Source organism: Convolutriloba macropyga, chromosome 4 (assembly GCF_964194025.1).
Source record: "Convolutriloba macropyga chromosome 4, txConMacr16.3, whole genome shotgun sequence".
In the NCBI taxonomy this organism is placed as follows: Eukaryota; Metazoa; Xenacoelomorpha; order Acoela; family Convolutidae; genus Convolutriloba; species Convolutriloba macropyga.
In genome coordinates, this window is record NC_134471.1 from 42,013,756 (window position 1) to 42,027,958 (window position 14,203).

The following is a 14,203-nucleotide window of genomic DNA, read 5'->3' on the forward strand; positions in this document are numbered from 1 at the left end:
GATTGTGCATACTAAGGCATCGGTGGTGTAGCAATGGGGTTCTAATCAGTAGCCTATTGGTTAAAGAACTCATCAATTTGTCCATTCACTAAAATTTCAACAACCTGAGATACAAATGGGGAAATGTGCAGTTTTGAGCATTCATGGAAAGAAAGATCTATAGGAAAACCCGTTTATTATGAAGCAAAGATATTTGCTTACGGCTGGTTCGGTGCCCTTCAAAGCCCAAAGAAAAATTGACTGCCGTCTGCCCAGTTTATTAATGCTACGGATCATTTCCCGCTCAGTGATTAAAATTTTGAAGCTCGTTTTTGTGATTTAAGTTACTCAGTCTTTTGCTTATAAGGTTGTGTAATTTACCCTGTTGCGAGAACCGACAATTTATTAGGTTGGCAACTTTTTTTGGCTCGGTAACGAAGCCTCAAAAGACTAAATTCCAACAATCTCTGCAGTTGCTGGATGGAAAGAGTAAAGAATTATAAAAATCATTAAAATTACTGTTAGGCGACTGGCATAATTATGCCTTCAAGTTTTTTCTAGTTTTTTAGTTTTCAAAATCTAGATCTTGTAAAACACGATTTATCGTTCCTTAAAAAATTTTTTTCTCGGTACGTGTAATTCAAGGATTCTTGAAAATGTTTGAAGCCTTTGATTCGGGTCATTAAATCGATAGATTTCTGCCCAGCAAGTTTTACTAAGAGCTTGTTTGATTTTTTCTTTGTTGTAAGATGACATAAATGGATTCGTGCTCAACACCGTTGCTTGGTCTGATGTTGTCTTTCAAAATGGATCCTTTATCAAAATGAAATGATAACAGAAGGTGCCACGAAAAAATTTGCTTAAAGTCACAATCCGAAAACACGCTGTCAAGAATGAAAAGTATTGCAACTCTTTACACAAAAGTGTGTAGCTTTAGCCCTAATGCAAAAATTTAAAACATAAGGTAATAAAACCGATTCTAATTTTTCTTTCCCAATTTCCTTCAAATAAATTATTAATTACTTTGTCTACCAGAATTAATCTTTCCTTTTGTGGTAACAGTATCACTACTTAACGCCAATTGCTCAAAACAAATAATTTTAGATTTGTTTGGTAAATAACAAGGAGTTCAAAAAGGTGATATACTGAGGAGACCCGTTGTTTTTTGGTTTCACTTCTACTAATAAGCTTTCAAAGCACTCAGAGAAATTATTAAGATCCGTTCTTAATTTGCGCGAAAACATTTTCGGTTTAAGTAACATCACTCCTCTCACTTTTTTCAATTTTTGTTTGCTTTCAAGGCTTCTGTTACACATTGCAAAATGAACTTTAATGGATTGTAGTTCTTGAGGATCAGTTTCCTGAGGACAGCCAAGTTTCAAGTTTCATTAATAGTGTATGCAAGCTATGCTTTTTATTAATAAGTCTTCTACAATTTAAGTGAAAAATTTGCATGTTGTTCTTGTTCAGTTCAGACACTCATAGCATCCTTGAAGGATAGCATTGGCCCAGGATTCAGCTCAACATCCCGACATTTCATTGATTGAATGGAGATTATAGTATTAGCAAGCCATAAAAGTAAGAAGAGGTGAGCAAACAATTAAATAATAGTTCCTCAAACGTAGTGCGCGAATAAGTTCAACGCGTGATATCGTGCTCCTTAAAAGAACTCCCTAAAGTAGATTGAGAACCTTGACTATGTTAAATTGAACAAGTGTTTTCTTTGTAATCTTTATTGACAATCTTCCACCATCAAGAGAATGATTCGCCGAGATAGCTTGCGTCAGAAAGAATACCGTACTGTATTCCTGGTTACAGCAGTCTCAAGGTAACTTTTGTCGCATCTATTAAGCCTATCTTGAGCACTTTTACATGTTCTTTGTTTTTTCTTTTAGGGAATTATTATTCAGAAGTTTAGAGTATATCTGGGTTATCACTGCTACTAAGTGTTCAAAATGAGAGTTTGTATTTCTAATATCATCCATAAATTGTGTACAGTTTCCAACTGCACGGCATGGATCTAAGTAAGGTGAAATGTAGGAGCTAAATCATGTTACTGATTTATTCAATCCTTGGGCAAGGATCCTATACGCCTAAGTCATTGAGGCAAACTTTAAAACTAACAGTTACACTGAAACATTTGGACACCGAAACATAACATTTGGACAATGGTAAAATTGAGAGCATTCTGATTTTCAGAGAGTTTCTCGCCTACAAAATATTTTTTATCGCACCTTACTTGATGGATATCCGGAAATTGGTATTCAGATAACATGGACAAATAGGTAAAGGAGGCAGAGTAGCAATCATCGATTAGGACACAACTCTTTCTGGTTGGAGTAAAAGATCTGATTGGGCACTGAGGCACTACACAACAATCGAAACAAAAACTTGGAAAGCTGGTTATCAAATTTATTCAACAAAAAATTGTAAAATGGTGTCTTGAGATCTTTCTGAAAGAGCAAAGGGTCATCGAATATGTTCAATTTGGAGTGAGAATTCAGTTTGTTCGCCAGTTTGATGACGGGAACGAAAACATTTTTATCAGGCGCTTTTGCGCTATGTCAAAATGATGCTATTTGCTCAGAAGTCGAAGCATTAGGTCAAAAAGCTGAGGTAACAATGAGATGGGCAGCGAATTACATTTAGAAGTATTTCATGACAGCTAGGTCCAGAAGTTATCCTCTTAGTAAACCTGTTTTGAAGATATTCCATATTATTCAGGTTTTTTTTGGGGGACGGACAACAAACTTGAGAGCCATGTAACGAAGTTGATAGTAGATATGATTTGTAGAGCAAAAATTTTTGTCGACATGGGAGCGTAGAATGACAAATTTCTACGGAGCGTATATCAGAATAAAATAGCATAGGCCAAGACGACTGGAGATACGCTTGGACAATTTGAGCTCATTTGAAATGAAGATACCGCGGTCCTTGACATGCTTTGATGCACCAATGTTTGAAGACTGAACTTGGAGCTCTGAAGTACATTCTGATTCGTTACAATTACTAGAAATTGAGTTTTAGAAAAACGGAGGTCCATATAATTCTTTCTGGCCTATGCAAAATAGTCGAGATCAGTTTGCAGGCTTGTGACATTAGTATTGATCAGTTTGCTATCATCAGCAAAAAGATAAATGGTTGATGTTCTGGCCCAAGTGGGAGATCGCTGATCAAAAAACCAAAACTAACAAAGGACCAAGAATGGAGAAACTCAACTTTTACAAAATGCTTCCGATTGGGAAGATGGGAGGAAGTAGGAGAATTGGAAGTTTCAATAGAACTCCGCTACCAAAGTCTGAGTTTTCTTAGTAAAATGTACTGCTGTAGCAGGTCAAAAAGTTTATTAAAGTCAAGATAGCAACAGTAGATGTCAAACCAGAAGCATAGTGTTTGTATAAGCATAAGAATAATCTAAGCTGTGTGATTGCTAACCGGCCTTTCATGAAGCCAAATCATGAAGACATTTAATCTTTCATGAGGGAATAAAAGCTGTTGAAAATAAGTCTCTCAGACACCGAAGAGAGCTTTGAGAGAATACTTATAGGCCTGTATGAAGTTATTTTCTTCCTGCAATCACTCTTGAAAAGAGGAATGATGACAGCAAGTTTCCATCGAACAGGAAAGCTTCCTGACACGCAAATAGCGACAAAAAGTTTCTGCAAAAGGAAAGAAAGAGTCTCTGAACATTAATTTTAAGCTTGAGGTAAATCTTGAGACATATCATCAGTGGTGAATTTCACTATATTGTGCTTGCGATCGGAGAAATTTAAAAACATAAAAGCAGGCTGAAAGACACTGACAAAATAGTTGTTGATGGCATTGGCCACAGCAGAAAAAAACAAAGTGCTTTATTGTTGTACACCATGTCACTGGGAATTGTATCTCTCGAAAGGTTTTGTAATAGTACAAAACTATATTGGGTTACAGAATCTTCAATAATCTGAATTAAAAAATGCAGTGAGTCTTGTATTTACGGTATGGTCATAAATCAAAGTTTGTTGCGGCATATAATGGCAACGCCACCATGTAAACCAGCATTCCGATCCGTCCGAGCAGCTGAAATATAATCACAATTCAAAGTAATGTTGAATAAATTTGAGTAAAATTTGAGTCTAGCCAGATTTCGGTAAGGCAAGCGATGCCAGGCTGGTGTACGGTCAGAAAACTTGAAAGGAAAATCCGTTTGTTGAAAGAGAAGATACTACGGTAACTGATGGCTATAATTTCAATATTTAGGCAATCAAATTTCGAAATTTTGATCCGAGATCGATCTCAACTACCATTGATCAGCTCATATCCTTTCTTAAGCAGTTCCTTTTCAATTATTTTGTCAATTGTTGAAATCTCAGGCTCAACCAATAGACCTCTCTATTTAAAAAAAAAAATTGACCTCAATGGCATTGCTGCGGAAGAAGCGCTCTTGCCACACGTTTGCAAAAGTGATGAGAATCGGTCTGATTTATCTTTGACGTACTCTCCGAGCCTGCGACATTCCTCAACTTGTCAACTAACTTGTGAAGATTGCTTGATATGTCATCAACAGAGGCCTTCAAGAGCATTTCAGAGAAATATTGCTCCTGATAAATTGCTCAAATAAATCAAGGTCTTTCTGTTGCTTCAAATGAAAATCTGTCAGTTGATCATAATCATGCGAATTCATGGAAGTAGCAGGAGTTGGTTGGTTATTATCAATGAATCAATTTTTGTATGCAGTTTGCTTAAACAGTTTAAATTTTATTCAAATCTTTTCTTGGATCGTACTTTAATATCGTACTTTTGCGCTAGCTTTCAGATTTCAATGTTAGGAACTAATTCTGAACGAAAAAAAAAGTTGTTAAGATACTCATAACCTGTTTTTTTTGCGATTTTGAAGTTAAGTTCAACAGAAATCTCCGCAAACAAAATCGCAAGAAATTTATAAGAGCGCAAGCGTGAAAAAGTTACTTGAGAGTAAACGTTCAAGCACGAAAATGGTGCATAAATCTTGCACGACACACGTTTGCAATGTCTTTACAATTTATTGTTTAAAATTTGTTTGAGTACAATTAATCAAATCTCTCAAGCAAGAGACGCCCAAGCAGAAACATTGCATAAAACCGCACACAACTACACTAATTATCCCAAAATGGAACCCACCACCCATTAAATTGATTGAAACACCTCCCAAAAAACAGAACTCGATCATTCAAAATGACGCATGACCAAAATTTCATCTCGCTAAGCAAACAACTGTTTACCAAGTCATTTTTCATCCGTCAAAATACCGCATGAAAAGTGACCTCCTATAGGGGGTTCAATTCGCCAGTTGTTGGAGGGTGGACGGTTTTTTTGGGGGAGGGGGGACTGAGGGGGGTCAAATTTTTAAGATTGAGATCCCCTTCACAAAATGGATTGCTCTCCTCCAAACATTTTCGGTAAAAAAATACACTTAGAGACTACTATAGCGCAAGCCTCCAAGAGAGCTGCTCAGCCACTTAATGACCTCAGGGCTTTAACTGTTCGTCCCGTTTTTGAGGACAAAAGTAAGAACCTTCAGACAAAAAATCGCAAAATAAAAGGCCACTGGGATAATTAATGGCTAAACTTTGTTTGAGAGTAATTAAACAACTTAGACCACGCACAACTCAGGAATACAAGGAACCTGTCAAGCTTAAAAAAGCATTAAACATACACGGCTACAATAATTGCTTCAAACTTCGTTCGAGAACAATTGAAGTCCAATTCTCAGTTCGAGTCCAGAAGCTAAAAAAAATTGGAACGAATACCAGTAAATTTCAAAACAATATTTGCACACTAGCTGCAACTATCCTGGTAACTTTTGAAGACATTAGTAACATTCTCGATTTCATTTAGCTGGGAAAACAAATTCTCTGCCTTGGCATAACCATCTTTAGACAGCTCAACTGGTATGTACGGAACAAATATGAGCTCGCATGAATCCACTGTAGCGTGTTTCTCCAAAATAGTTTTCATCTTCTGCAAATGTACCCCCGATTTCACAAAAACCCATTCCTTGCTCTCGTCGTCAAATTCAATATCTTCCGCTTCCGCGTTTAAACCCAACTCAAAGGCATAGTCCTCGGAAATTGGATTATCAGTGGTTGATTTGACGCACGCCATAACTTTCGGTTCGAATATCTCATCGGGTGAAACGTCCGAGAGACTGATATTAGACCTCTTTAGGGATTCTTTTTCACAAAGCTTTTTTATTTTTCGATTAACTAAAACTGTATCCTCATGCATTGTTGTGTACGTTTTAACAGCAAAATATATATTTGTATTTGGTACAGATATTTTCAAATTATCTTGATTTACCTTCACCTTTGAAGCATTCTGAATTGCATTCAATAACTTTGCTTTTACAAACCCCGCATCCAATGCATCTTCAAAGACTCTTTTTAATCGATGGTTTGTTTCCAAAATGGGATTTCTCGTTTCAGACACTATTGTATTAATTTGATTAATGACTATTTGAAAGTCTCGATTCTTCTGGATATCTTTTGGTATTTTGATATGTCGCACTTTTGACCATTTGTTATGCCCTGCTGCAAGACTGTGTAGTATTGAAAAACTTCTAATGCTCTGTGAACATAGAAACAAATTCATCCGCCTCGCACTTCTAACGCACGACATGAGTCTGAAAGACAGCGAAGCTTGTCAGATTACGTCAAACTGCTTTAGTACGTTTTAGTCTGTCCGATGAAGATGAATTAGTCAAACGTTCGAGAAACACCAAAACACGCAATTGCACAACAATGTGTTAAAGAAGAGAAGAAGACGAACACTTTATTCATACATTCAGACCCGAGATTAAGCGGCAGACAAGTAAATACTGGCATACAAATGTATGAAATGTTAACAATTCCCAAGTGTTTCAATTCCCAATCAACTGACTCAAACAAGCACAAATTATACTATGCCGATTCTCAAGTCCCTTGTGAAAAAGGTTGTCTTCGGAAAGATTCTATGTAAAACCTATTGACTAGCTTACTAAAATTTAAGTCAGAAAAGTTGCCCTGTCTAAGACTTTTTGACTCCATGAGAAACGCCTTTTTCAAAAAAGATCTTTGTCGAAGGCATGTATTAGCCTTCTCATTTAGTAATAGTTTACCTGTCCTTTGTTTTTTTTTGTAAATATTAGATTTTCAAATTTAAGTTTTGAAAGTTGGCAGGCGATTCTGTAAAAATTGATAAAAAATACTTGACACAATTTTTGATTAACTCTCAATCTTACTGGTAGGACGTTATGCCGCAGCTTTAAATGACTTATGGATACATTTTTTTGGTTTGTCAACATACTATCAAGCCCCCGTTTAACTGCTTCTCGAGAGTTCCGATAAACTTAACCAACATTTGTAAGAATAACTGAGTAATTGATGAGAGACATTACAAGACTTTCTAGAAGCACGAGTCTTGCGTCAAAAGATATTTTTTCGGAAAGTATGTTACCATTTAATTGCGACGGCCATTTTTTTCAGTATCAGTATGTTTCTAACTTCTTAGTGAAAATTCAGCACAGGATCCAATTTCAATCGTATTTTATTTCAGCAGGTTCATTCAAAAGTACGCCATTTAAGTTGATTTCATTGAGTATTTTGCAATGAATTTATCTCTCAGGTGTTGTTTGCAAAAAATCATGAACTAAGTATTCTGGACGTTCAGGGCTAAGCTGTTAGGAACGAAATAATTTTGCAGTGACGATAAACGATTTAGAATTTTCGATTAGGCTATCAGTGGGTTTGCACTACTTGAATATATCAGGGTATCGTGAGCATCCTGAACGAAACTACAATTTGGAATGCATCACTCAATATCTTTAACGTATAAAAGGAAGAGCAAAAGCCCCATAGTGGTTCCTTGATGCTTTTCTTGTTTCACTGAGATCCAGACCGAGAATAAATCATTGACTTTTAAACTTTGTAAAGTCATCAGCAAGACAAGACAACATCAGAGACTGCGCGCCATTACTAAAGCATAGGGAAAGCAACTTTGTTTCAATTTCATCATGTGACATTGAACCAAATGCTTTCGAGAAACTCAGGAACAACGTTGTAATGAACTTATTCTACGATGGATGTCTGTAGTTTGTAAACTATTTTACGATGGATGTCTGTAGTTTGTAATAGGGCATCTGTTATTGAGGAGCCTTATCTAAATCCAAACTGTTCATCATTGAAATTACTAATAGTGAGGATACAATTCTTGGATCTTTTCCGTTTGCGTCCCCCCAGTACGTTATGCACCGCCAGTTACAAAGCACGTGCCATTATATACTAAATCAATATGTTAAAATATGGCACCTGTGTCTGGGGGTCATATAATATGCACGCAATAATCCGAGGGCACAAACTGCAAAGATCCCAGTTCTTTCAGTGCTGAGCTGAAAAATTTCAAAAATTGTCAAGCGGCCTGGCATTACTGAAATTGGCTTGTAGGTAGTGGGCTCAGGCACTTTTTTTAATGCATTTCGGTGTTATGTAAGCTCGTTTAAGACACAGAGAGAAAGTATTAGCACTCATTGAGATGTTAATCAGATCTGTTGCATTACAATGACTTTCTGTTTTACCGTCCATGATTGTCCATGGTATATTTGATCGGCAGGACTTTTTTTTCGGATTAGGCGATTTTATTCAAAGTAGATAAACTTATTAAAAAGATTGTTTCATGTTAAATGTCTACAAACGCAAGGTGTGGAAGACCTTCAATGGAAGGGTTTTAGTGACCTGCGTGTATCATTTGACACGAACGTCGATTTAATAAAGATCGTAACAATCTTTTAAAACAATAGAAATATTTTTGAAACTAAAGTAAATCAACAGAAACGACAAAATGAGTCAAGAGCAAAAAGAAAAAACAAAACACAACCGATGCAAAAGTTGCTCAACGAGCATTGAAAATAAATCTGCCATTTTTCTATGTGTAGCATGCAGAGAATCCCTTTTTCTGATTTTCAAAACTGCCTTGAACAAAGGCTTTTTTCCATCCTACTGGAAAATCAGTGAAGTTGTACCAATATTTAAGGATGAGAATCGGGCAATGATTGAACAATACCGCCCTATTAGTCTCTTATGTAGCGTCTCAAAAGTATTAGAAAAACTAATTTTCGACGAACTATATGAAATTGTCAAGACAAAGCTAGAAGAATCACAACACGGATTTAGAAGGCATAGATCAGTAGTAACCCAGATGTTGCTTTTCCTAGACCTGTTGTTTTTCGACGAAAAAGACAACGAAATTTTTGTACTTTACCTTGACTTCAAAAAAGCGTTCGATACAGTTCCTCACAATCTTCTGATTAACAAAGTGGAGAACCTGGGTGTAGGGGGAAATCTCTTAAAGATTGTAGCCAGTTACCTATCAAATAGAAAACAATACGTGAAAGTAAATGACTCGGAATCTGAAACTGTACCAGTAACCAGTGGTGTCCCCTACTTTTCATAATATATATACCTTCCTCGATTGAAGATTATCAAATTCAGAAGAATAGCTTTAGTTCGTCAAAAGTTTTTTCCTCGATTGAAGATTATCAAATTTAGAAGAATAGCTTTAGCTCGTCATCAGAGACTTTGTAGCCAAATGAATGAATAAGAGTACTTTTCTTGATGATTTTTTTTGCGATCACGTATGTCGTTGATTAGTTCCCGCTGTTTAGCAGTGTTGAGCGTTTTGAAAGCACGCATTGGTTCTTCTCTTGAGAACAGATTGAAAAACTACAAGACCGCCCTTTTCCATCCTTTAAAAGGATTAAAATTTTCAGGACTTCGAGTTGTTTGATTATATTGAAAGCTTTGTTCTCTTTCTTTGCTAAGTTTTTTGTATACTGCAATGTCCTCAAAATTTTTGAAAGATTATATATTTGAAACTTATTCAATAGTGTGATTTCAGTTATCGATGATCTGCGAGGCAGTTGTGGCCTCCGAAATTCTGTTGTAATCGGTTATGGCATTCATTAGTGGAGCCAGCAGTTTACATCATTCATTGGAGAAGTGGTTCCAAGTTACAAACCGACAATTATTTGACATAATAATATTGCGGTCCCGGGCCTCAACCTACATCCAGGAAGCCAACCGAAACTCAAAGTGGTACAGCATCGTCTATGTGAAATGCAGGTTGTAGAAACAATTTTTCTATGGCACGACGTAATTAAAACCTTGATCACGAAGCACCCATTAGATCCGAGATAACCGTTAAACGCTGACGAATTAATTACTGTTACAAAAAATCCGAATATTCATCAGTGGTATAGTCTACTGCTAAAGAAAAGGAGCCGCAAACGTCCTTGAAAACTTTTGTTCAACGAGAATTCCAACTTTCCACATCATCAAGGACCTGCTGTCAAAGAAAAAGCAGAAAGATACCAAAATTCTCCGAGCTTCATCAATATTGGAGACTTTGTAATATCCGTGCACTGTCTACGGTTACGGTTTCGGTTGGATGTTATTCTTAAGCACTTTAAACCTCGGAGTTACTGAGGAAAATTTTCCAAGTTTCAGACTTGAATTTAATAGAACAGATGTAAATGTACAATCAGTTCAATATAAAGTTAGATCTATTGCTTGTAAATAGTAGAAGTTTTGTGAAGATGAGAGATGTAAAGCAATTAAAGAGAGGCAGCTCGATTTTGTAAGGTTTAGTTTCGAATATGTTCTTTGGTTTCAGTCCTATCAATGGTTAATTAATCTTAGGTTATTTTTACCCATTTTCGTTAATCTCATTGGGATTTTCTCGTAGTTATTTTCTACCGCACGGGTCCCTGTTAGTTAAACTAACGGGTAACAGGTTTACCTGCTTGACGAATCACGTCATGAACAAATATTCCTTGACGTGTCCCGTCAAGATGAAATTCCATGATGATACCCATCATTATTTATGATGCTTTTTCTATATTGTTAAAATCCGGTTTACTATTAGTAACCATCTCTTTTTGTTCTCCTATTTGTTTGTGAAAATTTTGAATTATGCGTTTAAAATGTAATTTAGGAGCAGGTCATACATTATGGTTCACTATACTGCCTCCCTCTTAGAAAATGTGAGTGTTCCACTCACTCACACAGCAAAAGTTTCAAATGTCCATTTTCGAGTTCATATATTCTTGTGCCTTTTCAATCCCGTACTTGTCATAAATATTACGGGCCTCCTCGTCTTCCATAATTTTCTTTGCTTGAAAAATTAGTTTGAACATGTCCTCACGACCACCTTTGTCCGGATGACCGAGCATTGCCAATGTTTTGTAATGTTTCTGGATAGTACTGGTTGTGGCCCCCTTTGACAGGAATAGAAGTTCATAAAAGTTTGGAGGTCGACTGAAAGGGCTCTGCGCGTTGATCGCCTCCAGCCTATTCTATGTGACCTTCTTTGAGGTTTGCTCTGTTTTTACTCTACCCCCTAGCTTTCTATTGTCTATCTCGGCATTCTCCAACTCCCGAGCTAAGCACTCCCTCTCGTCCACCAGAGCGATACATTCCCTTGTTTTTGTTTCCGCTACATTTGTAACCTCCTCCAACTCTTTTCCAACAGCAATTAATCACCTAATCTTTGACTTTCAAAATTTAACTGCCGGAGCTCCTCTTCAAGCCGAGCCCAGGCTGTTCCCAGCATTTCGCTGTTGTCAATCTTCTTTTGTTGTTCCTCGATTCTGTGTTGCATATCACTTAACTCCCCAACGCTAATTGCGGCTCTATCCACTATATTGTGTGGTTGCAGCTGCGTCAGTGGCACCACGTACCTTTTGTTTGAGGTTACTCCAGCAATCCGATACACTTGGTGCCTGACTATCGACCTGTCCTCGAACAACTCGGGTAGATAGTAGCAATAATGACCGATTTTTAGTTCTGCCATTCCTACATATCATACACGGAAATTAGTCTAATGTATCAATCTCAATTTCTGCCATATCTGGTACAGATTTTGCCGTTTTTGCTTTTATAACTACGATTCTTGTTTCACCATCACACCGTTCAACTGTCCTTTTTCTTGTCAATTTTTGTTCTGTTGTACGTTGTTTTAGATAATGAAAATAACCTAGTTCCCCCATTGGGTTAATGGGTTGCAGTGCAATTGCAGGATTGGTGCCACTGCGTAGCATATCGATTCAAGGAAACACGCGTACCAAACAAAATATGATTTTAGATCCAATAAAATTAGTCATCAAATTAATGGTTATTTCCCTGGCCACATGCCAGATTTGTTTGACTTCATTACCCAAGTATTCATGCCACTGATTATTGAACTTTAAGTCCGTGTTGAAATACTCTAGAGTCTCATGCTCATATAAACCTCCTTGTCCCAGGAAAACTTCTCTTCCTGTTATCGTCTTTCTCGAATGCCTTAACCTTTGGGCCCTTTTGCTAAGTTCCAGGTCCTTTTCATTGAAAAACCCTTCCATTGGCGCCGAAGTTGACCAATTGACGTTAGCTCTATAGTTAGGCATATCATTGGGTTTTTCAATTAATTGTATCCTTCGCCCATATGTTATCCATCACCCATTCTGCAATTCAAGAGCGTTCGGGTACATGGGGTTGCAATTAATCAATGTGAAATTTCTATAGAATACTCTAGAAATGGGGTCCATGTATCTAATTACTTCTGAAGTATTGTCAGAAAACACCCTAACTGGTACTTCCTCCGTACAAAACTGATTTTTGACAACATGTACGATTACTTTAGCGCACCTATGGACATAAAGTATTCCTCCCGCTCTTTTTGCGTGTATAGCCAGAGCGTTTTGTTGACTTAAGAAAATTTGGTGTGAATTTCCGTTAATTGATGTCGTTAGAATCATAGCTCTGGGCAGTTTTTCTATGTCACAATTTAATAACTCTATTTGTTTCAGGTTTTCAAACATGCCTCGAAAATCCCACACAAAAAATTGGTCGAGTTTTATGTCCCTGAGATCTGTCTCAGATATATCTGTTGTTGAAAAATTTTGTTCCGTGGCCGTCAACTTTTCCGTTTTGTAAAACAAATTTCTGTGGTTTGTTTCAAAAAGCAGAAAAATGTCTATATGTCTTGTCTTGTTTTTCAACTGGACAACTAAATTTCTTTTTCTGTCTAATTTGCTCGTCAAGTACTTTTTGTTTCCAGCGCGGACTATTTTTGCTGTTATCGAGTCTGAAAATTTAACGATCGTTAAGATGTTTGGTTTTTTGTCTTGGTCAAGCAGATATTGTACCGAATGTATTTCAAATGTGTCTCCTTGATATAACAAGGTCTGCTCCTGTTTCAAAGGGACTTTAAAATATAACCATGTTCCTTCATTTGCTTCCCCAGTTTCAATGAACAAAGTCCCCACAAAAATTTCAGCATTTATCATGATGTTACTTTTCTGTGTTTCACCTTTTGAATTGATCCAATCCACGGGGTAGACATAATTCACTCCTTTCTCATCTCCGCCTTTCATGAAAGTTTTTGATATCTTCTGAACAAACTCAGCGTCGGCTCATCTCGTTGAGGGGTTCTTTGGGAGCATTGAATTCAAAATCACCAAGACCCGGTAACCGCGCCTTGTGTCCCTGCCATAGATTTTGACCGACTGACTCTTTTATTGGGTAAAACGTTGGAATTTTTTGTGATTTTTCGTTTAAGCGAGTTGCGTCGTCATACCAACTATTTTTTTTTCAGCACAGTTACCGTATATGCAGCCCTGTACATGTAGTATTTAAATTTACTCATGCTGCTTTTGGCGTAGATTAGTCCTCTATTGTTTACCTGCTCCTCATTTATATGTGACGTTTCTTATTTTGTCGGTTCCGTCATTGCAAGTTTCTGCGTCTGTAGAATGTTCTCAAAATCATACCCCACAATCTCCAAGGATTGTGAAAAACCTAATATGCTAACCAACTGAAGAAGTTTCCAGTTCAGCTGCACGATCTAATGTGGGTTCCACGCCCTCTGCATTTTGTCGTATCACCTTTTAAAAAAATACATCATTATCAAATTTTTCATCTGCATCGTTATCCTTGAATAAAAAATAGTCTTTCAGTTTCCGTGGTCTTGTTATTCCCGACGCACTTCTTGTCTGATATCGTCGTTCGGCGACATTTTGCGAAGTAGAAGCCGTGCTCCTATTTGGAAATTCTTCGCCTTCACTCCTTTCGGATGTTGACACCAGACTATCCCGCTTCTGCTTTGTGGCTACTTTGGGCGCAGGTTTCTTTGTGCTTCTGCTCTTATTGTTGGTGTTAGTTTTTATTGATTCTCTTGTACTCCCACCCATAGGTGT

At 37.1% G+C, this 14,203-nt stretch overlaps 2 protein-coding genes across 2 annotated transcripts in view; both read right to left on the minus strand.

Moving 5' to 3' along the window:
* LOC142337685 (retinoic acid receptor gamma-like) overlaps nucleotides 1-14,203 on the minus strand; it is a 497,928-nt gene that overhangs the window by 133,719 nt on the left and 350,006 nt on the right. The gene's annotated exons all lie outside the window — the stretch shown is intronic.
* On the minus strand, nucleotides 5,735-6,658 carry LOC142338436 (putative transcriptional regulatory protein TGRD_462). The gene has a single exon (XM_075388196.1). It carries the CDS (start codon nucleotides 6,613-6,615, stop codon nucleotides 5,776-5,778), a length of 840 nt encoding a protein of 279 aa, XP_075244311.1. The 5' UTR covers nucleotides 6,616-6,658; the 3' UTR covers nucleotides 5,735-5,775.